Source organism: Peromyscus leucopus, chromosome 5 (genome assembly GCF_004664715.2).
Source record: "Peromyscus leucopus breed LL Stock chromosome 5, UCI_PerLeu_2.1, whole genome shotgun sequence".
In the NCBI taxonomy this organism is placed as follows: domain Eukaryota; kingdom Metazoa; phylum Chordata; class Mammalia; order Rodentia; family Cricetidae; genus Peromyscus; species Peromyscus leucopus.
In genome coordinates, this window is record NC_051067.1 from 73,392,486 (window position 1) to 73,419,841 (window position 27,356).

Sequence of the window (27,356 nt, forward strand, 5' to 3'; positions counted from 1 at the left end):
GTTTTCAGCAAATTAATGGAAATACTAACACAAATAGACTGCATTTTCTCAGCTTTATAAGCCTTCTTTTCATCACTAAAAATGCATTTCCTGAAGCACACTTGTTTCTGAATGAAGCACCAAGGTACATCTGCACTGGATGATTAACTGGTCCAATGCAATTCCCTCCCTGGGGATTGAGAAGCACAAGAGAGAATACATGGTGAAGGCTGGACTTAACAGAGCGAAAGCTCATGGACACAGAGGCCAACCAAGATTTCCCAGATGGACTCTCCCACAGGCCTTAAATCCAAGGGCTTTGGCTGTAGTGGTTCCAACTCTAAGGTGCTAATGCTGAGTCGCTCCAGCACGCCTGAGGCCAGCGAACGACTTCCTCTGCATGTGGCCTGTCCTGGGCCTTGTTACTCTTGGCGTACACTAGTACAGACTACAGAGCTATTCAGTCAGAAATAGCCAAATCACAAAGGTCACAACTGAGACACCCCATTATTAACACGCTAGAACAATGGAACTAAGAAAAGGAAATAATAGCAACAGCCAACCTTATTCTCATATGATTATGAGTATTTACTCCAGGATTTTAAAGGTCAATTGTCCAAAACAGCTATTCTCTCCAAAACAGTATACAGTCTTGGATTACATCACTGTACAGAAAATTCAAGAATGGAAACTATTTTTTGGTTCATTTTGCTTTTCAAGACAGGGTTTCCCTATGTAACATCCCCGGCTGTCCTGGAACTAGCTCTGTAGACCAGGCTGACCTCCAACTCAGAGATCTGTATGTCTCTGCCTCCAGAGGAGTGCTGGGATTAAAGGCATATGTCACCAATGCCCAGCTGAAAAATAATGTTTTAAAACATAAAATAACACCCAAGTATGGGATGTTAAAAAAAAAAAAGGCTGAGTAATTTAATTATTAGAAAATTAAATGCCAAAAGAAATTTTACTAAATGGCCAACAGGAAAAATATCAGACATAGACTTTAGTTGCTTTACAGAATGGTGACACTCCAGCAGGGTCTCTTAGGCTTTAGAATACAATTCTAGCAGTTACCTCTTCTCCAGCGAGGCCACATTTCGTCTCTGATCACTACACTGGAGGCTGGGATTCCAGTACACTAAACACAACTCACATGAAAGTTTCATAATCTCAACAGGCTTGGAAACACATTTTAAAAGGAAACAAACAAATAAAACTCATAACATTCCATTGAATTCATACAGTGAATAATATCCGAGCTGCCTCTGAGGAGGGGGCACTCAAAAAAAAAAAAAAAAAAACCCGCATCTATAAGTCATTGTTCAGGAGCCGGCAGTTTTTTAGCACGGAAGATAATCAATGCACAACTAGTTTAGCGAAACGCTATGACTGTGCTTAGGCTGAGAGGGCTTTGTGCAGCCCGGGAGCACACTTGGGAAAACACACGCAGCCCTGGAAGGTGGAAGTACGATCAGGCAGGCAGACCACTGGAAACTCCTCAGGCTCAGGGGATTTTTTAGGTCCATTGCTAAACAGCTGTTCAGAATGTCATTGTGAGTAAAATTTCCTTCCAGAAGGTATTTAGGGCTCCCTCACCTTAATGTGAATGTTTTATCTTTAGGTGTTCACAAATAGGAAACAAGTTCCATTGATCTTAACCTTCTCCATGTAGGCTTCCCAGGGTCAATTTCAAAACACACTATATATTTACCTAATAACTCTTGGCCCTAAATGTGAGAACATTTTTTTGAAGTAAAATGCTTGTGAAAAACAAAAAAGAAATCAGGAAGAATACTTAAAAGTAAGTCAACAGATGCAAGTTTAAAAACAAAACTAAGAACTTAAAAAGTACTTGAGAGAATTGATTGGAAAAGTCCAGCTCTGCCCCTCACTAGCCATGTGATCTGCATGAGCTATTTTAGCTCTTTTATCTACAAAAGAGGACTATTACCTCATCCTCATGGTTAACAGACCCCTAACGCACACTCTGATGTCTGGTTGGATTAAGCGTTCAAGTGCCTGCTGATGGCACACTCCCTCGCCCTCCCCACACCAAGCAGCGCTTTTCCATACCAACGTGTATATCTAGTGTGTAACAGACTAGCGTCTCTAGGTGTCCCAAGTTCTCCTCAGGGACAAAAGGGCCATACCTTCTGGACTTTCTAAGTTACTTCTTACTGGTAGGATGTTCAGAGCCCTCTGGCCTCACCTGTGAAATACCAGCAGCCATGCTGGGATAACCAACTCGTTCACAGGCATTCCCGTGTGCCTGAGGCACAACGTTTCTCCAGCCTGAGAAACCCTTTAAAGCAGTGGTTCTCAACCTGTGGGTTGTGAGCCCCTTGGGGGTCAAACAACTTTTTCACGAGGGTTGCCTAAGACCATCTGCACATCAGATATTTATATTATGATTTATACCAGTAGAAAAATTACAGTTATAAAGTAGCAACCAAAAAATAATAATAGTAATGGGGGGAGGGCTCGAGATAGGTTTCTCTGCGTAGCCTTGGCTCTATGGACCAGGCTGGCCTCACTGTACTAGCGGACTGCAGCATTAGGAAGGTGGAAAACCACAGCTTTAAAGGAACTGCACCCACCCTGGGATGCAAACTCATTGGAAAAATAGCCATTTGGAGCAATGCTGCTGGCGCATTCTCTTTGTTTTCCAGAACAGGGCCATATAAGATGCTCTGTCCTCAGACTTCAATGCAAACAAGATTTTTTTTTTTTTTTTTTTTTAAAAAAAAAAACAGGTGATGTGTATTCCTAACTATTACTATTCTTACTTGATCCTTTGGCTGTTAGGAAGCTTAAAAGCAAACTCAGCTTTTTTTTTCTAATAATGACACTGGACCCACAGCACAAATTTATGTACTTTATCTTCTGTCAATCAAATTAATGTTTTTACCCCCAAATGTGTCAGTTTCTTTGAGAATTTCACCTATTTGGACCATATGACTCCTCCCATACTGTGCCCAGAACCACTCCCCTTTTCCTGCCCCCCCCCCCAACATTGTGCCCTTTCTTTTCATTAACTTATTCCTATTTAATCACAACACGGTATTTCTACATGTGGACAAACGCCCATTTTGAATGAGAGTGGGTATAAAATGGATAGATTATCCTTTATCTGCATGTTACTATTCCTCTCTAAGTTTCTTTCTCTAATACCTGGCCCCTTGAGGTGTTTAAATTTATTCTTCCCACTTACACACATAACTACATCCAATTAGTTCAACAGGCCGTGGCAGATACATAACACCCACACACAGCTTTCTGATTATATTTTTCTAGATTTATTAAGCATGCATCTCCCCTGTAACAAGCAAGACATTCTAGATTCTGTGTGTGCCATATCTGCCTCAGCACACCAGCCTGGGCCATGATGGGAAGATGAGAGAGAACTCAAACGCCCTTTGCTCATCCCGGGCTGGTTCTGTCAGCTGCCCCGTTCCTGTCCCAGCAGGAGTGTTTGGAACTCGTCCTAAGCCTCGTGTGTGACAGATGGAGACAGGAGAGCCCCAGCTTGCGCAGATGACATTTCTGATGCTTTCTACATGAGGATACCGAAAGAAATGACTTCCTTTTCATGTTCACCCTAAACATGGTAATTCTAGGACCCCAAAGCAGGCTGGCAAGATACAGACAACAAAGATACAGTAAGGCTAAGTGGAATAGATTCAAATGAAATTACTCAGCCGAAAAAAAAAATAGTAATACTGTTAGTATCCATACATACATTAAAAAAAAAAAAAAAGTCAGGCAAAAGACACAGAAAGAATATTCTATATTGTTCTACTTGACAAGAAATTCCATAAAATGCAAATTTCTATATTGACAAGAAACCAAATGAGTTACAAAAGAATACACAGGAACTTTCCAAAATGGTGGAATACTTACTTTTTAAATCATAGCTTGATGGGAATGGAAGATTCATGGGTTATACATTTACTAAATCTCACACAACACTACACTTATAATTGGTGCAAATGTGGTATTGTTGGTTGAAGCACATTAAACTTGAACTCGTAGTAAGAAGACAACATCAGACAAAACCAAGTGAATAAACAATTCCACAAAACAAAACTGGCAGATTATTTAACAATGCCGAGGTCACGAGATACAGAAAGAATGAAGGGAAGACAGACTAGGGGGACTTTAAGGAAGTGTCACAACTGAGTGCAAAGTGGGATTCTAGAACAACAACAAAACCAACAAGACTAGTGGAAAACCCGATGACATTAAACGCCTGTAGCTAATGTACTAACACCCCATCAATGTCAATTTCTTAGTTTTGCTCACTGTCTCACAGTTATGGATATTTAAGAAGCAAGCATCAGGTCCCCTGGAGCTAGAAAAATGCACCTCTGAGCGCTGGATGCGGGTCCTGGGAACCGAACTCAGGTTCTCCAGAAGAGCAGCAACTACTTTTACCTGGTGAGCCATCTCTCCAGCCCCAGAAATAAAGTTTGTATGAATCTATTCTATTGCATGTGAACTTAACTCATTAAAGTTGACTGAAAATGATCAAATCAGAATTATTAAGAAATAACCCCTTTTCCGCCTGGATCTTTTACGAAGGTCCTTACGTGTATTTAAGAAAAAGAGTAGGGGGAAGAAGAACCCGAAGCCACCTTGACCGAAGCACAACACCTCCAGCCCTGAATGGAGCACTAAGTTTACAAAGGCCCTCGGACCTCAATCAAAACCCTCCACACAGTGCCCTTAGAACTGTGCTGCATAAATACGGAAAGCGTTAGTGTTCAAACAATACCAATCCAGTGAAGGAATTCACAAAGCCCTGATGTGGCAGCAAAGGACATTCAACTCCCATGATTCTCACACCTCAAAACCGCTCTACACGTGAACTCAATTCAGTTAAGACAACCGCCCCCCCAACCGCGAGAATGCACAGGGGAACGTTTAGAGAAGTATGAAGATTTTATGGCATACCTCCTCTGTTTCCATTCTCTTCATCCTACAAAATAAAACAAAATATACATTTGAGCACCAACAGTAAACTCTTATCTGATCACAGCTGAACTTCAAGCAAATTCCTGGTCTATAAATAATACCAATTAGAATCTTACTAAGCACCTTTGTCAGAAGGGTGGAGTTTTCACAAGAAAAAAAGGCTGTGAGTGAAGCCAAGTTAGGGACAAGAAATCAACCGAGTTCTGAAAAGTGGCATGAGGGTGGGGTACGTCACAGAGGTATTTAGGGGGAGGCAGCGCACAAGCAGCTGGAGAGGTGAGGCTGAATGAGAGCCGGGGGTCATTATTTACTGTAATGCAGTGACCTTCAGTGAGCTCTCGGTGGCCATGACAGCACACAGGGCTAATCGCTCCATGTTTAAGTTCTTGTACTCATTTGGAAATTCATCTGTTTGCTGTCTTTAGGCTCTCGCTGCCATGCTGCCTATGTCTAGCTGAGAAGTTAGACGGGCAACTTTAAAAAACTAGTATGAAAACACATCAAGGCAAGTACTTGCTGAGCCTTTGACCGAATCAAAGCTACCATGCATTGTAGAAAGGAAAACGGAGCTTTGGCTGAAGGCTGGTGATTTATTACATAACTCTTGACCTTTATTTTGGCTGCCCAAATGTTGTTTTTCTTCTTCTGGTTATAAGCTCTGTTCTGAGACTAATCGGTTGCCAGCTAAGTGACATAATAGAGACATTGTTTTTATCAATTGCACACTTTCTAAAAACCATATAACACTAAAAATTATTTTAAATTCTCTTAAGGCTGGGAGTATAGCTCAGTGATGCGGTGCCCACCTAGCAAGTGTCATGTGTAAGGCCCTAGGTCTACTCCTCAGACACACACACACACACACACACACACACAGTCTTTGAGTGAATAGATAAAATTTCAATATTAAAGTGGAAAATTCTCCAATATTTATTTCCCAGGGAAAGCATATAAAGACAGACCTACGTGTGTGAATATCTGCGCCAAATCCCGGCCTCACATAGCTATCCTGAGCATTACTGTCTATTAGTTCCCACTCCAAATGTGTCATGCTGCACAGTCAGCACACAACCTGTGACAAGGCACTGCTGTTGTCCCCAAGTGCAGGCTCAAGGTCACAGAGCTAATGTGGGACAGAGGTGGGGTCAGACCCGGATTCCTTAGAATCCACACTTACTAATACAGATATATTTTTAACCTGTGTTAAGCAAATTATTTTATAGAAATTCTATTACTTACATGCTCCTTGTGATCTAAATGAAACAGACAAAAATTACACAGCTCTAGCATGTATATCTAGCGAAAATGTAAGTAATACTACCAGAGCTTTTAAAGATCAATAGGTTCTTAAAGTAGCTACACAGTAGCTGTACAGACACTTTAGGAAACCTGACTAGCAAATTCTAATTCCAACAGCAGAAATTATTCATAACCTTTAAAAGATATTCAGTGCCTTTCAAAGGTTATCCTACAATAGTTTCCTGGAAAGAGGTATTTAGAGAAAAAGAAGTGAGGGTCAAGGAGTCGTGGCGCACCTGGAATTCCAGCTTTCTGGAGACAGAGCAGGCAAATATCTGAGTCTGAGGTCAGCCAGAGCTACACAGTGAGACTGTATCTCAAAAACTTAAAAAAAAAAAAAAAAAAAAGCGTGATCTCTAGGTACAACTGGACAATTATCTTTACATGTCTCTAATCAACACATTAGCCAAGTTCAAATTCCAGGCCCTCTCTACTTATAGGACTTAACTCAGTTTTCATGTCTGTTAGATGAGGCTAATACCACTTGCTCCACGTCTCTGCTGTGGATAAAGTAAGCTAACACTAATAATGGTGGTAAAGAACAGTGAGTCAATATGTCAACTGCAGCTAAAATCACCACACACGAACCCTTTCCGACAGGAGTGCTCTCTACTGAAGCAAGCTCATGCAGTTTACCCTGATCACCATGCTTTAAGATTCTGACTCACCACCATATGATACATCCAAAAGTTAGCAGTTTCTATTCTTAAGTATCTGTAACCACCATCGTATTTTAACCAACAACTGCCATTGTCTGCCCAGAGAATACAGAATCTGTCTAGACAGTAGGGGAAGTTACATATCACAAAGAATAAAACGAAGCTATAAGTCTCTGAAAAATATATATAGTTTAGAATCAGTATATTTTGGAAATTAAATTTTTTTTTTTTTTTTTTTTTTTTTTTTTTGGTTTTTCGAGACAGGGTTTCTCTGTGTAGCTTTGCGCCTTTCCTGGATCTCGCTTTGGAGACCAGGCTGGCCTCGAACTCACAGAGATCCGCCTGCCTCTGCCTCCCGAGTGCTGGGATTAAAGGCGTGCACCACCACCGCCCGGCAAAAATTTTGTTATAGGTTTAAAAAATACATAAAAAATTTTTTAATGCAAATATACCACTAATTTTAAGATAGAAAGGAGGCAAGGGGGGAGGTGAGAAAGGGAAGAAGCCCAGAGGAGATGGAATTCTCTTACCTTATATGAAAACTGAATTGCAGACTCCGGGGGATAAACAATGAAGTGTCTTAATGTAAAACCGAATCCTTGAGATGTTCTCTTCAACATAACTGTTTTGGGACCTGGCCAGGAGAACGGTTCATCTTCAGATGGTGACACGGTTTCACTTTGTTCTTTTCCATCTTTATTTTTTGACACCTACAGTGCAAAGATAAGTAACACTTAACTACAGAGCACAAGGTACTTAATTTAGAAAAATTTTTATGTACAAACATAATACCCAAGTATAAGCATGAACTTAGTGGAGAAGATGTATATTTGCTGATAGAGTTAGATGCATTACAACTGCCCAAACCAAAAAGATGTGCATATATGTGCGTGTGTGCATATGGTGTATGCACATGTGTAGGCACCTCTACATGCATGCTGAAGCCAGAGAGTGTCTGGTGTCTTCTACCATTCTCTGCCTTATGTCCTTTGAGACAGGGTCTCTTGCTGAGCCTGGAGTTTGTGGTGTTTGGCTAGGTTAGGCTGGCAGGCAGCAAGTTCCAGCAATCCTCCTCTGAGTGACCTACTCATTGATGGTGTTACAGGTGTATGCAGAATCTCTCCTAGCTTATCAAGTGGATGCTAGGATCTAAACTCTGGTCCTTAAGCTTACACAGCAATGCTCTTAACTGCTGAGCCATCTCTCCATCCCCACGCCCAAACTAAAACTATGAAAAAAACTATACTGTGGGAAATTAATGAACAAGAGAGAATTCTTGAAAATCACTGGCACAATAATTAAAACAAAAAATGTCATAGAAGGCATGGAAGATGATACTAAGGAAACCCCACAAAACACAAAGGGTGAAGAGGAGAAACAATGGAAGGGATGTAGAACTCTCAGCAAGGAAGGAGACTAAGCCTTTCCATATAGTTCAATGCAACAAATACTAAAAAATAGCAGAAAAGCTCAGTTCTAAGCCCAAATTCCATATGCACAGAGATCACAATCCTTCCAAGATTCTGACTGTTGAGGTCCCTTGACCTCTGCTCTTCAGCCTTTGCCTGACCAAGACTAAAAAAGTCCTTTACAGATTAAAATCAAAGACACCCCCCCCATTCAGTACTTCATTCCCTTTTGTGCCCTAAGTCTTAATCCTTACACTGTGCCTCACCTATCCCAACTCTTCACACTCTAGAACAGCATTAATTTACTCCCTTACCTTTGATCCTTCAAAACTCCTCACTGTCACCTGACTAGTCCAGGAGGAATCATCAGTCAGAATGGTCAGTCAGATACATTACATCTTGTATCCTTATCCTAAGCAGCTATTTCATCCCTTCTCCCTCATCCTCACAGGAGTCAATGTCCCTATCGGGCTTTCACAGTGAGAAAACAGAGACACAAAGAGAATGTATTCCCCTGACATGTACCTACCTACCATGCCCATGTTTCCCTGTCCTCTCTCATAATAACAGATTGAAGTGTGTAAGACCTCACAGCTTTGTAATGGCCCCATTTCCTACATCCTCTAAGACTTCCATCATGAAGTATGCTGGATTCTGTCAAAGGCTTTTTTCTTCATTTATTGAGATGATTGTGGGATTTTTGTAAGTTCATTAATATAGTTTATGACACTTATTGCCATGAATGTGTTGAACCATCCCTACATTTTAGGAATAAAGCCAACTTGGTCATAGTGTATAATCTTTGTGACATATGTCTGTTTTCTGTTTGCAAGCATTTTTCAGTCTATAGTCATTAAGGATATGGGCCTGTAGTTTTCTTTTTCTGTTGTGCCTTTACTAGTTTTGGTATGAGGATGATACAGGCTTCGTAGATAGGTTTGGGAATTCTCCTTTCCTTACAATATTCCCTTTTCCCTTATAATATCTTCAGTTTCTTTGGTGTCTGATGTAGTATTTCCCCGTTCATTTCTGATTCCATTACTATGGATCCTCTCTTTCTTTCTTTTGGTTAGTTGGGCCAAGGGTTGTAGCTAGAGTTTTCTTGCCTTGCCCACAGTCAGGACAAATCTCTGTCACTCGCCAGTCCCACAGCCACTCAGACCCAACCAAGTAAACACAGAGACATATATTGCTTACAAACTGTATGGCTGTGGCAGGCTTCTTGCTAACTGTTCTTAGAGCTTAAATTAATCCATTTCCATAAATCTATACCTTGCCACATGGCTCGTGGCTTACTGGCGCCTTCACATGTGGCTTGTCATGGTGTTGGCTGGCAGTGTCTCTGACTCAGCCTTCTACTTCCCAGAATTCTTCTCCTCCTTGTCCCACCTATACTTCCTCCTGCCTGACTACTGGCCAATCAGTGTTTTATTTACTAACCAATCAGAGCAACACATTTGCCATACAGAACATCCCACAGCAAAGGTTCTGTCAATCGTGTTTATCTTCTCAAAGAACCAGCTCTTAGATTGGTTGATTCTTTGTATTATTTTCTTTGTTCCTATGTCATTGGCTTCTGCACTGATTTTTACTATTTCTTGACGTTAATTAGGTTTGGATTTGGTTTGTTCTTGATTTTCCAGATTTCTGAGTTGCATCATTAAGTCACTTATTTGTGATTTTTTTTTAATGTAACCTCTTAGTTATAAATTTTTCTCATAAGGCTGCTTTCAGTGAGTCCTAGAGGTTTTGTTGTATTGTATTTTTGTTTTTCATTTAGTTCCAGATAAATTTTTGTTTCTTTCTTAGACTCGCTCATCATTCAGATTAATCTCCATGAGTCTGTACATTTATTAGAGATTTGTTTGCTATCAATTTTAAGTTTTATTGCACTGTGGTCAGACAGGGTACAGCAGTTATTTAAGCTTGTTTGTTTTGTTTACTTTGTAAAGATTTGCTTTGTGTCCCAGGATGTGATCTATTTTAGAAAAGAGTCCATGTGCTGCTGAGTAGAATGTGTATTCTTCGGTGTTTGTGTGGAATATTCTGTGGATCTGTTAAATCCATTTGATGTATGATGTCAATTAATCCTGGTGCATCTATTTTTGTCCAGATGACCTGTCTTTTAGAGAAAGTGGGGTATTCAAACCACCTACTATTAATGGATTGATGTTAATCTTTGTCTTTAAATCAGTAGTACATTTTTTTAAATGAAATTGATTGCACAAGGGTTTGGTACATATATGTTTAGGATGGTAATGTAACTGTTCCCTTAATTAGAATGAAGTTTTAGTTTTGATGTGAAGTCTAGTCTGTCAGATATTAGGATAAGAAGGCCTGTTTACTTCCTGGCCCGATTTGATTAGAGTATTTTTATCCATCCTTTCATTCTAAGGTGGTACCCATCTTTAAAACTAAGATGTTTCTTGTGGTGTCTGTCTTTAAAACTAAGATGAGGGCTGGAGAGACGGCTCAGAGGTTAAGAGCACTGAGTGCTCTTCTAGAGGTCCTGAGTTCAATTCCCAGCAACCACATGGTGGCTCACAACCATCCGTAATGAGATCTGGTGCCCGCTTCTGGCCTGCAGTCATACATGCTGTATACATAATAAATAAATAAATCTTTAAAAAAAAAAAAAAAAAAAAAAAACTAAGATGTTTCTTGTAGACAACAGATAGGTAGATTTTGTTTCTTGATCCAGCCAGTCTGTGTCTTTTGATTGGAGAATTGAGGACATTAATATTTAAAGTTGTTACTACAATGTTGTCATGTGTGTTAATTGTGGTCATCCTGTTGCTGACTTTTGGTGCTGTTTGTGCTCTTGGTGGTACTTTGTGGTACAGTAAAGCTCTGTACTTCTCTCCCCAGTCTCTGCTGTGCTCATTCCTCTCTCTAGCCCAAAAGAATACTTCCTGTATCTTCTTATTTTGGTTTTTGGATATAAAAATCTTTTTAGGCTGTTTATGCCATCAAAAGTTTTTCTTTCTTATTAATCCGGACTGGCTGTAGTGGTCTTTTAGGATTTAGAATGCACTGTTCCAGGCTCTTCTGGCTTTCAAATGTTCCAAAGGAAAAATCAGATGTTATCTTGATGGGTTTTCCTTTATGTGTCGTGTGTCATGTGTCGTGTGTGTGTGTGTGTGTGTGTGTGTGTGTGTGTGTGTGTGTGTGTTTCTCTTGAAGCTTTCGGTATACTTTTCTTTGTTCTGCATACTTACTGTTTTAACTATGATACGCCATAGGGATTTTCTTTTCTGATCTTGTCTATTTGGTGTTCTGTGTACTTCTTGCATCTTTATGGGTATGTCTTTCCTTAGTTTAGGAAAGTTTTCTTCAATCAGCTTATTGAAGATCTGATTTATATCATTGATTTCAGATTCTTCTCCCTCATCTGTGCCTCTAATTCAAAGGTTTGGTTTTCTTCATGGTGTCTCACATTTAATTTTTAAAAATATTTTTCTTCAGATTCCTTGTTTATTTGGTCTAGATCCTTTGTCTACCTGTAAAGTTTTCCTTTGCGTTTTCTAGTTGAGTTACTGAGTTTTTCAATCCCAGCTTCACTTCAGCTTCAGTCTTCTTCAGTGTTTCCATCCCCTTACTGAATTTTGTTCTTGGATCCTGGATTGTCTTCATCATGTCCATCAGCCTTGTCTGTGTTTATCGGGCATCACTTAGACATTTATTTTCCTTAAGTTCTTTCTCCTTAATTTTATGGAGCTGTTTCTTTGTGTCTTCTTTAAATTCCTTGAATTCTTTGACGTTTATGATTGTTCTTTTAAATTCTGTGTCCTGAGGTTCTTCTAGGTAATTCTCGTTGGCAAACATTCCTAAAGACTAAACTGGTGGGTTTTGAAGAGAAGATATTGGCTTGATCTTTCACATTTTATTTTTTGATGGTATCTGGGTACATGGACTTTTTTTGTTAGTTTCAAATCTTATATGGACAGAGTAGGTTGCGGCAGAAGAGAGAATCTTTGGGGGGGACCAGGCTAGACCCTGGAGAAGGACTTGGGAGATGGAGATGAGTGGAAAGGTTAGATGTGGTGCCAGAGGGACCAGTGGGTGATGGCATGCAGGCAGGGTCCTGGTAGAAGCCTGGAGGTTTGTGGCAGTGCAGGCAGGAGTGGTTGGACTAGTGGGACCGAGTGTAGACCGGGTTAGATGCGGGAGAAGAATGTGGGAGATCTGGCTGGTCTGGCTGCTGGAGAGGCTGGATCCAGCATGAGAGGGACGACTGACAGCGGGCTCACGTCCCAGAGAAGCGCAGTGCACCCCACAGGCTTCTTACAAGCTGAGGTGCCAGCAACGCCACCCCCACAGTGAACCCATTGACTTCTTTAAACTCTTTCTTCTCTGGGTGACTTCATTTAGTCTCGTGTGCTCAACATCAAATAGGTATCTATTGTCCAAGCATACCTCCAATCCAATAGGTAACTTTATATGACTGAGTTGTTAATAAAATTTTGTTTTAAATTATAACTAAGCTCCTTGCAGCAACTTGAAAGTTGTCACCTTCATCCGATAGCAAATACTTAGAAATGCTGACTCTCCTTTCCTATTATCTTCTCTCAGCAAGTCTATTTCCACAATATGAAGGTGAAAGGGTAAGACAGAAACATTACCCAGCCAAGCTTGTAGTAAAGCAACGTAACTAAGTAATTGGAATGTGAAAGTACTATGCAATGTAAAAAAAAAAAAAAAAAAAAAAAAAAAAAAAGTCATGGTATGTTCACATATCAGCAATCAACAACTGAAACTTAACAATTAAAAAGATGTATCAACCAGGCTATAACCACGGCTTGGTAGTTAAGAGCATGTACTGCTCTTGCAGAGGACCTGAATTTGATTTCCATCATCCATATTGGACAGCTCACAACTGCCTATAATTGCAGCTCCAGGGGATTCTATACCTCTGAAGAGGGTGTGATCATTTGCATACACCTACACACAAACACATATGCATAAAAAACCGGACATATCAACTAAAATGGCACTGAACTTTGAGATAACACAACATTTGCAAGACCTAAAACTGAAGGTTCAAGTCTAAAGCATTACTGAGACACCTGAAAGAATATCCACATAACCGGAGAACATTCGTGATTACAAGATTTGGAGTTGTTACCATATTAACTATAGATTTATCTATAGATTTATATTTGTATATTGATTCAAAGCACTCCCAATCAAGATCTTAGAACACTTTTGCATGAAGACATACTATTTCGAAAATTCACTGTAGCATGCTAAGAATCTAACTCTAAGGAAGACATTTCCTTTACTTACATTCTATTTAAAAAAAAAAAAAAACGTATTTCATCAAAATTTGTTGTGTGAAATATGTAAGAGAATAAAAAGACAATTTGTTGGAAGTGGAAAGTATCTATAAATGGAATCTCATCAAGAACTGACATATGGAACATAAAAATGAGTCTAGAAATCCAGTTGTTTTTTTTTTAAATGGGCAGAAGATCAGAGCATGCCTTACTAAAGAAGCTAAGAAATGGTCAACATTGTAAGTGATCAGGAAATGCACACTGGACCACAATGGAACATCAAGACCTATTTACTGTGAAGACCAGCCCGTGCTGGCTGTGAGGCAACTGGACCTCTCACACACTGCTAATGGACAACTAAAATGGTACAGATATTTTGCAAAACAACCTTATGGTTTCATAAACAGTTAAATATGTGTCTTTCCTGTGACACGGCCATTTGCTCAAGAGAAACTCAGATTTTTTATGTCAATATAAAAACTTACACAAAATTGTTCACTGCAGCTTCGTTTATTATAACTGAAAAATATCTCAAAGGTTTTGAAACAAAGATGAACTGTGATACATTAATCAATACTTAGCAATGAAATGAACTCCTGTCTATGTAAGTATCTATTAATTACACTAAGTTAAAGAATCTAGACCAATAGAGTACTTGCTTCATAATTCCATTCACAAAAGACTTAATTTCTACAACTGAGTCTATATTATCAGGAAGCAGACAGCAGTCACCCTGATGGACAGAGGAGACAGAAAGAGTAGTGGGGGCGGGGGGGGGGAGTAAGGATGCTCACTTCCCTGATCACGTAACATTTTTACACGTATAGTTAATCATACAAGTTAAATATGTGCAGTTGACTACATGACTAACATAGCTCCTAAAGAAAATTAAACAAAATAAGATGCTATGGAATGAGGGCCATGAACTCAAGTCCATGGCTTTTCTGAGAAAGAAGAATGTGAAAGAGAAAGAAAAAGCTGAAATCTTAGAAGAAACATGAGCTCCTTCAACTGCACTGGTATGGAATTAAGACATGATTTCTAAAATGGACAAGGTAACCCCAGCACTGGAGGTGGGAGAAGGGGCTGATGCAGGAAGATTGAATTTGAGGCCAACCTGGGATATATAGCAAGATCTTATGTCAAGAATCCACCTGATTCCTTTACTAGCGTCTTTCATCATCTCTTCTACCTTGTAAGCAGTGTGTATTTTTGTTCTTCAGTCTAAGTTAGGATCTTTAAATATCCTTTTGGACTCTAATTTTAACACTTTAAAGCTAACCTGTGCATTACATTCACATCTAGAATATTCTTCTTTTTGGGTTTTTTTTTTTGTTTTTTGTTTTTTGTTTTTTTTTTTTTTTTTTTTTTTTTTTTGGTTTTTTGAAACAGGGTTTCTCTGTGTAGTTTTGCACCTTTCCTGGAACTCACTTTGGAGACCAGGCTGGCTTCGAACTCACAGAGATCCGCCTGCCTCTGCCTCCCAAGTGCTGGGACTAAAGGCGTACACCACCACCGCCCGGCTAGAATATTCTTTTGACAGCCTCACAACCCCAGATATATTCCAGTTTGTTTTCAATCACACAGGAACCTCTAATGATTCATGGTTCCTCCTCTTCAGTCTCTGATTGGCTTTGTTACATCTTCTTTACTGCGTTCTTTCTGGGTAAGTGTAAGCAATTTCACTTTGCCCTCCACAAACTGATTTTTTTTTAACAGCACATAGCTCAGTTGTTTCAATTATTCCATCCACCCAGAAGAACACATCCAAGCCCTTCTGGTCTCTGACCTTTCCCCTGTAGGAAAGAAGGGAAGGTTACATTTTCATTGGCCTGTATACAAAGAAGAGATAAAAAGAAACATACATGAGTGCCTCTTCACTCCTACATACCCACAGAGCCTTTGATCTTCCGGATTTAGTAACAAGGGCAAACTGTGGACTGTGAGGAAAGAAGACAGCACTCACAGATCCCTCCAGTTAAGAAGACTCTGATCTGCATCTCCCTGTGCATTTCACTTCCCAACCACGAGTGCCCATTAACTAAGAGTGAAAGAAGGTAAGAAATGGCTGGATATCAGATTCAATTCCTGTGAAAGACTTTATAACAAGGTCATTTGATTAAACAAAAGCTCAAAATTAGAAGAAACTAAAGGATAACAAACAGATCTATAAAAATCAGAGTAACTAGACAAAGCAAAGTAAAGAAGGCTGAGATAGAGTGTAAGGGGGAAACACCAATCAGAAGATATAAAAGTCATTGTTAAAAAAAAAAAAAAAAAAAAAAAACGGGAAACGGCATGATGGAACTTTCTGAAGGACTGAGGTAAACATTTACACAAGTAAATTTGCATGCTTACAGTGGATGAATTTTTTTATTTGAAAATCGCTGCGGGGACTACTTAGGGTAAAGTGTTTGCCTAGAACATGGAAGGCTCCAGGATCAATGACAGAAGAAAAGCAGAGGCAGGAGGAAAAGAGATAGGGTTGTCCTCCAAGTGAATAAGACAGGACAGATACTGACATACACAGTAAGTATACACGTCTCCTTCTATAGTTGTTTGTACTTAACGTATAATGAAGTCAGCTTCCTAGTATATTAGTACATCCCAGGATGTGTTCCTGAGAAAGCATTTTTGCATTCTATTTGTCATAAGAGGCCCTCACATAAATTCTACAAGTCCTAATATAAGACTGTTCTCTGTTACCTCTTACCACAGGTCATACAGTGACTTAAAGACAGAGTCTACTTAAAGAGCCAGATCTTCTTCACAGCCATCCAACCTCTTTTGATGATTTTACTTGCTAAGAAAACACAAAACACTGGTTTTCTTTTTATGTCCTTGTATTATTAACTTTATGGTTGCAACTTTCATCTGGCTCAAAGTTATTTTGTTGTTGTTTCTAGGATATGGCATAGAGGGACATGGTCTCTGAACTCGACTCTTTGATCTAGACCCTTGGTTTATAGCTGAGACTGTGGTTGGCAAGCTGTTTAAAGCATGACTATGCCTTGACTGATTGGCTCTGAGGATGATAATGTAAGGTGTATTACTAATTAAAAACTCAACCATCTTCCACTATCTAAAACTTTTTGAGTATTTATATGACAGCAGAAGTAGAAACTCCCTACTTCACCTAACAGGTCTCGGGAAAACCAGAGAGCACTAGAGAGACAGCACTTGAGATGCTGGCCAGATGTATGCGTACACAGTGTCAGATCTCATCCACCAACAAACCAACAAACCAGCACATTAATTAAATACACTCTAGGCCAAGCATTTGGGATAAGGACCAGTCAAACTATATAAAAAAAGACATCATATGCCTGTTTGTGTCATTATTACCTATTATTTCAGAGATATTTTTAATTATTTTTTTGACTGGGTCTCATGTAGCCCAAGCTGGCCTTGAATTTGCTATGCCCCAGAGGATGACTTTAAACCCCTGATCCTCTACCTCCCAAGTGCTGAGACTATACACAAGCATTACCATCCCTGAATTTTTTTAATGAGTTCAAAGTACATAATACTTAAAATGGTACCTTGCAAAGTAAATAATAAATTTCTTTTGTAAAATAAAATCACAAGTGTCACTAAACAGAAAAAGTTTATTGGAAAAATTATTAAACAATCACTGTTCAGATACTGAGATCAAGTGTAAAATATGATTTTGTCTAAGAAAAACAAAGCCTGAATATCTATACTTTTATTGATTTTTTTTTTCATTGTTGGAGATTGACCCTCAGGGCCTCACTCTAAGACTAAGTCAACACTGCCAGCCAAAATCTTGCATATCATGAGTATGATAGAAAAGTGGATTTACAGTGGGGAGTAATTTCTCAAAACCAGACAGCTAGTAAGTGATGAGCTAGCTCACCTTCTCCGATGCACACCATTAGCAGAAATGAAATAATAATATGGTGTTGATAAATTAGATATAGCTTGTAATTTCTCTAAAGTCATGTCAGAGAAATAATCTGGTGTTTTGAAATGAAGTTTTTTTGTTTGTTTGTTTGTTTGCTTTTTGGTCTATTGGTTTAGGTTCTAAGTTAGTTAAAAAACTCTTAAATGTAATCTGGATATGCCAAGTGTGCTTGAAATTCATTCTTACCATGCAGCTTGCTGGCAAATTCCTTTTTTCCCCCTAATTTGAAATCTTTTTGTGTGTGATTGTTAGTTTATATGGGGTGGTGGGGAGAAAGTGCGTGTGCGTGTGTGTGTGTGTGTGTGTGTGTGTGTGTGTGTGTGTGTGTGTGTGAGAGGGGGGGGGAGGGAGAGAGAGAGTGTTGGTGTGTATCTGTGTATGTGTGAGAGAGAGAGAGAGAGTGTGTGTGAGTCTGTATGTATCTGTGTGTGTGTGTGAGAGAGAGAGAGAGAGACAGAGACAGAGAGACAGAGAGAGAGAGTGAGTCTGTGTGTATCTGTGTGTGTGTGTGTGTGTGTGTGTGTGTGTGTGTGTGTGTGTGTATCTGTGTCTGGGGGGGGGCGAGCACTGCAGAGGAAAATGAGTCCAGTTGGTGGACAGCTTTGGGTGACATTCTTTAGATGCCATTCACTGTTCTTGAGACAGGGTCCTTTCATTGCTCTGGAACTCACCAGGCAAGACTGGCTAGCCAGAGAGCCCTCAGGGGACTCCACCTGCCTCTGCCTCCCTAGAACTGGGATTATAGATATTCCACACCATGCCTGCTTTTTGACATGGGTTCTGGGAGTCAAACTCAAATCTTCATCCTTGCACTTTACCATTGAGCTCTCTCCAGCCCTAAAGACATTTTTGCCAATCCAGGTTGAAAACAAGGACATGTGCTTTGACACTATGTATCTTGCAGTACCTGCACATATTTTTCTAAACAGTGACTCTAGCTCACGGCACAGTTAATATAACAAAAGAAATGAACTCATAGCTTGGAGCTTGAAGACCCAGGTAACTTCTGCCTGTAATACTGCAAAGGAAACCCTTGAGAGTCAGTATTCTTACAAACAGCTCAATCTGAAGTTTACCATTTCGGTAGACTTTTGTTTGCTAGACCCTAAGGTAACAGGTAAGCCCCACCTACCCAAAGACCAAATAACTTCCTGGAATGCTGGGAGTTGTAGTTCTTGAGTTGTAGTTCTCAACAAAGCCTCATGGGAAACTGGGAAAGCATGGTGGCCTACAGGTTTTGTCCATATAAGCCCCAACATGTGCCTCCGGGCCACTCATCGGGAAAGTTTCCAGGAGTGGTCCTGACCAAATCCCATCTTGGTCAGTATTGAACATTTTCATCAACAGCTGGCTGAACTTGGTCAAAATGATGAAGCTGGTTTTTCTCTGGCGAGTCTTAGGGCGAACAGTGGCACCACCCCTGCAGCTCACTTGGGAAGCCGCCTTGTGCAGAGTTTCTGCTCGCTAGACTAGTCACTCTTAGACTGCCCTTCTATCCCGCATCTGCTTCTGACTGTCTTTATCACCTCAACAGCTCCCCTTCTCTCACCTCCCCGGCGTGTCTCCCTGCTCCCTCTTTCTGTTTTTAGATCCCAACCCATCAAAGAGATTCCTAGATCATCATCACTTTATACTTCATTTATATAATAGCAAAAGAAACCAAAAATGCATCAAGGTTACGAAGCATCCAGGAATGCTTCACAAGTAGGTTAGCTGTGACAACAGGCAGACATTGAAAGTAATCTCATTAATTTACAAACACACAATCCTACAACAATATTATCACCTCACAGAATAACAAGAGGGTGTCATGTCATCTGGTATGTCTCATAAACAACAGTCCCCCAGACTATTTTCTAGGCATATTCTCTGAGTTGTTTTATTGGTAGTAATGACATATTCCAATTATGTGCTCCTATCTCCCTTGGTCTCCTTGTAACAAACAATACATATCTTCATGATAACAGGGACAATTGTCTTTCTAAAAGAGAAAGTTCAGCTGGCCAGATGGCTCAGTAGGCAGTGTTTGCCACAAAAGCCCTGTGACCTGAATTCTAGCCTACGGACCCAAGTAAATGTAGACAGAAAGAACCAACTCCACAAAATTGTCTTCTGACCTCAACATGTGTGTCTCTCTTCAATCACAAATTGAAAAATACACAAAAATTTTTAAAAAGTGAAAGTAAAGGGTAAAGTTTTCAAAATTGTGCCTGGAACAAAAATTTTCACCTGTCCTCTGGCATTTGTATTTATAATTTAAAAGAATTTCTCTCACCAGGCAGTGGTGGCGCACACCTCTAATCCCAGCACTCAAGAGGCAGAGACAGGTGGATCTCTGTGAGTTCGAGGCTAGCCTGGTCTACAGGGTAAGTTCCAGGACAGCCAAGACTACACAGAGAAACCCGGGGGGGGGGTCCCTTCTCTCTCCTTCCGAAATACAAATGACTGCATCTGTAATATGTCTGCAGCCACTTCTTTATCATCTTCTGGCATTGCTTCTGTTATTAACAATACTCATTAAAGGGAGGATGCAAGGCCATGAGATTTAGGTGCTCCACCACAAAAGGGGGGGATCTTATAGGAGAAAACTACATTATATTTATCCATTCTCCAGTAAATGGAAATGTGGGTGTCCAGTTATTTCACCAATAAAATTTTTAAATGTTCCTCGGAACATCTGTCTGTAGGGAAATGCATTGTGCTGTGGTTTCTTCATGGTATCTACACAGTATTTTTATGAGTTCTCTAAGGTACTTACACATGCTTAATAGTATTTCTATCTTTTTCATGAACTTGGCTGGGATAGAGTGTCTCTACAGTATAATATTAAGATGGAGTGAATTTGAAACATGTGAGCTGGGTCTCAGCCACCAAGAGCTACTACAGTGTGGTCTGCTCTGCCATCTTCCACCCAGACAGGCACAAGAGAAGGATGTCACTTCTCTCTGGACATCTGTGGGATTTGCTCAGAATTTTATTCAAAGATTTACTCAAACTCTCCTGAGTATTGCATCAGAAGAAGTTGAAATTGTCCACTATTATTTTAAAAATGGTTTATGGCTTAAACTTTTAAAAAAACAAAAGAAGGTATTTTGAATAATGTAAGCACACTAAGGGGCTGTCTCCTAAGGAACCGAAGGTCCAAATTCTACTTACAAAAGACAGTGTTTCTACTTAGATATGTTACTGCAATAAAAATTCAAACATTAATCATGATTAAACACAAGGACATGGGAGACTGGAAGTTCAATGAATCAATGAACAGCTGCTACTAGAACATTGTGAAAAAGAAAATTATTTTCATTGAGATATATACTTCAGGTATTTTATTTAAAAAAAAAAAGATTAAGCAACTTAGAAACAAAATTTTCAAACTAAATGTCAGAAATAAAAATTTTCTAGAAATTTTGGTTCCAGGTCCAACACATGCAGGTTATCAGTAACTGGATTCAAGTGGGTTATAAGGAGAAACAAAAGAGGAGGAGGAAACAGAGGAGGAAGAGGCAGCAACGGTAATGTGAGTAAAATACGCTGTACACATGTACAAAACTGCCAGTGAACAAATGATTTTCAATCCCAAGAATGCATCACTTTGACTGCTGAGTATCTCTAAGCATACTAGGAATAGGTTTACAATGAATAATGACTTACTTAGTTGTTAAGGAGCACCAACTAGAGTGACCAAATCAAATGCATGGTAAAATAGAAAAAACAATCTGGTAACACAATTTTAGGCACTCATTGACTTCTTCCTCAACAAGTCATGTTGTGGCTTTGTATTAATAAGCACTAGCTTTTCCGATCAATTGCTTTTCCTTTCCTACCTTTTGACAAACATGCAACTTCCTAACAGCAGGGAGAGATCTAAAGATAAAAAGAGACAAGAGTCAACCACATTTGGCACAGGCCAAGGGTGACACCACACCACAGCACTAGATCAGTGTAGACACCCGCAGTTTACTACGATTTCTGCTGGCACAAGTAGTTCCACCCTTCCTTTTAAAGCCACTCCAACTGCACTGAGCATTCATAGTCCATCACCTTCAAGCATGGTACCAAAGCCTGGCACCATAATTTTACTTTCATTCTTTATTTGCTTCTAACTTTCCTAAGCATTTCCTAACCATAACATATATAACAGAATGATAATGTTGTATAATAACTGATGTAAACATTCCATCCTGCGGATAAGCTCTTTAAACAGGCAGGTAAACAACTCAAAAAAGCCTCAGGAAGTTCCTAAAACTGACCAGAGTCATTAGGCCCCTCCTTGCCAGAGTAAGCCATAGAAGCTGAGTCCCTCTCAGACTAAAGGAAGCTAAGCTGCAAAGAAGACTCTCATATGGGAGCTGAGGGGCCAAGAAGAGCCAGAGAAGCTGAGCTGCAATGCAGACTGGCAGAGAGAAAAGCTGCAAAGACTCTGAGACCAGACCAGCTGCCTGGAAGAGGCTTAGACCAGCGTCACTTGGAAAGGACACTCTCCGACCTGTTGAACTGCCTGCAGGCTGTGCTCCTGGGTCCCAGCTTTTGTGAGCTGTCACCATGCTGGGGTGGCCTTGGTGATGCAGCTGTCTTTGGGTCATTTCTGCTCCTATAAGCGACCCCTCACCTACACTCCTGTAAGTAACCTCAATAAAACTCATGGGTTTACTAAGTTGAACTTTGGTGGTATCCTGACTTTGGTCTGTCATGGGCTCCCTATCAGGGGTGAGCAGATCCGGGTTGTTTCTCCCCAGGAAAAGTTTTGTCCACAAGTACAGTTCAACCAACAACCCTGTTCTTTTCTAATTACTACACTGTGATACACTATCCTCTCCATTATGAAGTTAGCCTCCTCCTAAAATACCTTTCTAAGAGACTTTCAAATTATAAAGAAAAAACATTCAATATCCAAAGTATTGCTCTGCTAAGGATTTCTGAAGAAGTCACCTCAGTATCTAACGGTCAGCTAATCCTCTCATCATCTCTTCAAAAGCAAAGCTCTCCCTCTGTCATCCCCCTCCCCATCTCTCCTTGATCCTAATTATAATAATAAATTGAATTTGGAACTAGTGAAATGTTCAGAGGCTAGGTGTGTGACTCAGCAGTAAAGCACTTTCCAAGCATGGGTCAAGCCCTGAGTTCTAGCTCCATAATAATAATAAACAAACAAACCAATGTCCAACAGCAACAAAAAAGAATTATGACCGAGCTACTCAAGTCATGAGTGTGAAACCTCTTCAGGGTATGAGAAGATGCCCAATGTGTAATGCTAAAGAAAATAAGATATAAAACTTCACAATATAATCAAAATTATTTTAACTCCCCCTTTTCTTCCCTCCCACAGCACAGGCTTTTACTATTCTGCTGAGCAATCTCAGGACTTTGTATATAATGAACATGAACACAGCCTTGGCACCTTTCACCCCAAATATAGTATTAAGACACTGTAATATCAGCTTGGTGTGGCAGTGAGTGCCTTTAATCCCAGCATTCAGGAGGCAGAGGCAGGTGGATCACGTATGAGTTCTAGGCCAGCCTGGTCTATACTGTGAGTTTCAGGCTAGGCAAGGCTACAGAGAGAAACTTTGTTGCAAAAAGAAAACACACACACACACACACACACACACACACACACAGTTTTATCAACTTAACAGTGGACTCATTAGCTAATAGTGTAAAGATTACATATAATTTCACAGAAACTTATAGCCAAAGGAAACCTGGAGATGAAATAAGCCAACTCAGTTATTTGGCATCTTCAAAACATCTATCTGGTGAGATGACTCAGCAGGTGAAGGCGATTGCCCTGATGAGCTGGATCCCTGGAACCCACTGTGGAAGAAGAGGACCAACTCCCAAAGTTGTCCTCTGACTTTCACACCATGCGCCACAGCTACACATACTGATGTACGATGTATAGACACACACACGCACACTCATGCTAATAATAAATAATATTTTTTAATTTATAAAGCATAACATTGAAACCTCAAGCAAATGGCCTAACACTCTGCAAATATGGCAGCTCAAACTATACATCAGGGTCCAGCTTCAGTTGGGCAGACCAGAAGACAGTATGCTCAAAGGGTCAGGACTAAGAGAAAACAGCACAGAGCAAGTGCTGATACAGCTTTCTCGTGTGTAAAAGCATAGTTCTCTCGGAGCTCATTAGAACAATCATTCATTTACCAACAGGTGCTAAAGGAATGTTGAGTTCCAGACCAGCAAGGGCATCCTGACACGTATGGCACCACCAAGCCAGGTGACTATGTTTCAATTAGGATCTTAGTTCATAACCCAGGCTGGCCTTGAACTCACAACGGTCTGTCTCAGTATTAGAAGAGAGAAGACTGAAGGTGCCGCCTGCCCATGCCCAGCACAGACTGCTAAGTCTTGAGGGTGGGTTTTCTTTTTCTTCCTCTCCCCATCTATGAATGATGAAAAGAGAAACTACATGGGCAACTACACAGAGCTGCTGGGGAGAGAGGCGGGGAGCATACATGGAGCTCTGACAACCAGAACCCCCAGAATCCGAGATCTGCTTCAACCAACCTACTACTACTACTACACACACACACACACACACACACACACACACACACACACACACACACACACACACGGTGACTCGCTGACGGTCTCATAGCTAACTAGCTGCACAGCCTGGACTACAGCTGAAGTTTCCAGTCTCCTGAACTGGAACTTCCCCAGTAAAGTACATCATTAACAAGACTATCTCAGCAATACAAGGAGACAGCTAGCGGGTGACATTCCACTCTTCTTAGTAGACACATAATAAATGTTCATTAAAGATAAAAATAAGCAAAGGAGAAAATAACTGAACTTATCTACCATTCACTCTAGTCCTATTTTGTTTGCTGTTGCTATGATAAACACTATGACCAAAAGCAACTTGGAAAGGAGAGAGTTTATTTCATCTTCCAACACCTAGGTCAATCCATCACTGTGGGAATTCAGGGCAGGAGGAGGCAAGAATTGAAGCAGAAGCCATGGAGGAATGCTGCTCACTGGCTTGCTCCCCAGGGGTTTGCTCAGACTGCTCTCTTACACAAGCCCAGGGTACCACAGAGTGGGCTGCACCCTCCTATATCAATCATTAATCAAGAATTTGTAAGAAAATACCCTAAAGACATGTCCACAGGCCAATTTGATGGAGGCAATTCCTCAATTAAGGTTCTCTGTCAAGTTGATGAAAAACTAACCTCTTTAGAGAAAACTAAGTCAAAATTCTGTTATATGTGTATACTCTCAGACACTTTTCATATGAAAATATACTTTAGAGAAATTTCTCTTCTAATTTGCTTTTTAAAAAACTTATATGTCTTTATTATCTTTAAAACTCTATTTCATCACATGAATAAAACATACTTTGTTCATTTAAACTTTTTTAAATTGGACATATACACTGTTCACTTTTTTTTTCTTTTTGGTATAGATTTCTATGTAGTTCTGGCTGTCCTAGAACTCAAATTCAGAGATCCATCTGCCTCTACCTCTCAGGTGTTAGGATTAAAGGTGTGCACCACCACAATGGGCTACATTCACTATCTTTTTTTAAAGATTGTTTTCTTTTTAAGGAGCATGTGTGTGGGTGTGTGTGTGTGTGTGCGCGCACATTAGTGCTGGTATGAGTACTGGTGCCTGCAGTTCAGAAGAGGGTAAAGGATCCCCTGAAACTGAGTTTGAGCTGCCCCACCTCCACGCTGGAAACTGAATTTGGTTCCTCTGCAAGAGCAGTGAGCCAAGTCTCTAGCCAGGTCATTTTATACGACCAGTGAACTTCTCTTACTATTACACTACTTACTACCTCTTTGTAGGCTAGTGTCTGAAAAAACATGAGAATCACATTAGGATAAATTCCTGAGAATGGGCTTGTTACTATATTATCATTTTATTTGTTTTTCATTTCAAAGTTTCAAAGTGCTAAGCATAAAATAGAGAACAAACCCATCTACAGCAGGACATTGTTGTATACCAATTAGCACTGGGATTTTCTTAAGTTTTACAAATATGCTAAAATGAAAAAGGTTTTCACTGACTTAATTTTTTGTTTCTTTCATCTAGCAAAGCTAAGCACATTAAACTCTTCCTAGATATAAATATAAATAATATAAATAGCAGAAAAGAATGCACAGTTTCCCCAAAGAGAAGAGTGTGTGGTTCATTGAAATTCAGAATGCAGTTCAAATTGACAGGAATGTCTTAAATCCTGGTAGCAGAAAACAAAACAAAACAAAATCCCTGAGGGCTGGCAAGAGCTGCAGATACACAGAGGTTATCACCAAAGATAGCAGACCTTTGGGTTCACAGAGGAGATAATGTCCTAACCAAGGTAGGCTGGAACTGCTTTATAATCTGATTAGTCACAGCACAGGGATGCACCCTAAATGGGTAGAACCAGCAGAGTGGGTTGACCTTGGAACAGTTAACTAGAAATGCAAGGTTCCCTGGGGGGGGGAAGACACACCCTTTAGGTGGAGCAAGGAGGCTACTGTTCCTTCCTTCCTTCTTTCTTTCTTCCTTCCTTCTGTCTTTTTGTCCACATGCATTTGTGTGCATATGTGTGTGTGTGTGTGTGTGTGTGTGTGTGTGTGTGTGTGTGTGTGTATGAGCAAGCATTCATGTCATGTATGAGGTAGGTATGTGCGTGGTACATATGTGAGTATGGAGGCCTGAAATTGATGTCAGGTGTGTTCATCAATTGTTCTGCACCTTTATAAACTGAGGCAAGACATCTCAGCTGAACATGGTGATCACCAGTCTGGCTGTCTCTCCTAGTGCACTGGGACTAGAGATGGGCAGCCATGCCGCACCTGGCATTACATGGGTTCTAGGACCTAAATTCTGGCCCTCATGCTTTCACGACAAGTGCCTCATCCACTGAGCCAATCCCCAAGATTCCTACTGTCCCACTTCCATTGTAGAAATACACAATTCCTTCCTGAACTTTCAAAGGTCGTTTTAGGGTCAAAATCACTAAAAACTCAGCCAAGTAAAACGTTCCAAATGAAGGACATATTTATTTTACAATTGGGTCATGAAAAAGCTATAATTAAATATCGAGAAAGTATTTTAAACACATTTGAGCACTGTGGGGAAGCGTGATATTTAAGAGAACCTTGATGTAAATCTTTTAGAAAGCACTGAAGGGTTTCAACAATTCTACAATACAGCCTTTCAATGTACTGTATTTCTAGAAACGACATTATAGAACAGATTGTTTTAATAGATTACAAAGACAAATGCTTCCCAAACCCAGAAGTGACCCAACAATCATCAAGAAGCAAAGATATAGAAATTGGGAACTCAGAAACCATCTATAATGTGAAGATATTAAGATCAAATTAGGGCCTTGTGAATGCTGACCAAGTGCTCCACACTACAACCTAATCCATCACAACTTTTAAGAAAGTTGCATATTACACAAGGAATATTTTCAGGTGTCTTAAAGTTGTATCAAACTTTTGAAAACACAAATGCATACAAATGTAGAAGCTAAAGGAAGCATGCATCATTCACAGTAAACAGCCGAGGATGGGCAGCACTGCTCTGCTTTGCTCATGAGCAGATGCTCCTGGGTGCATTGAAAGCCATGGGGCATGTCTTGAAATACTTGTCAGTCAGGACATCTCCAAAACCAAATACTACATTTTTGTTGATGTTGATATGCTATTCTTGTCCGAGTTTGAGAGATGTTGGATATGGTACTGGGAGACAGGGATATACTAGTCATTAACATGAGTCCTTAAGTACTTGTAAGGTGCATGTAGAGAGGCTTTACAGTTAGATATCAAAATGAACCTGTGTTCAGAAGAGTAACCTACAGGTAAAT

At 40.1% G+C, this 27,356-nt stretch overlaps 1 protein-coding gene across 11 annotated transcripts in view; it reads right to left on the minus strand.

The window, feature by feature from the left end:
• Positions 1 to 27,356, minus strand: part of Arhgap21 (Rho GTPase activating protein 21) — a 133,463-nt gene that overhangs the window by 69,591 nt on the left and 36,516 nt on the right. For all 11 annotated transcript variants that reach the window (XM_037206019.1, XM_037206017.1, XM_037206022.1 and 8 more), the window contains 2 exons: positions 7,442 to 7,621; positions 4,933 to 4,957 (listed from right to left, as the gene is read on the minus strand). In XM_037206019.1, the coding sequence (XP_037061914.1) occupies positions 4,933 to 4,957; positions 7,442 to 7,621 (205 nt within the window). The remainder of the gene's footprint in view (positions 1 to 4,932; positions 4,958 to 7,441; positions 7,622 to 27,356) is intronic.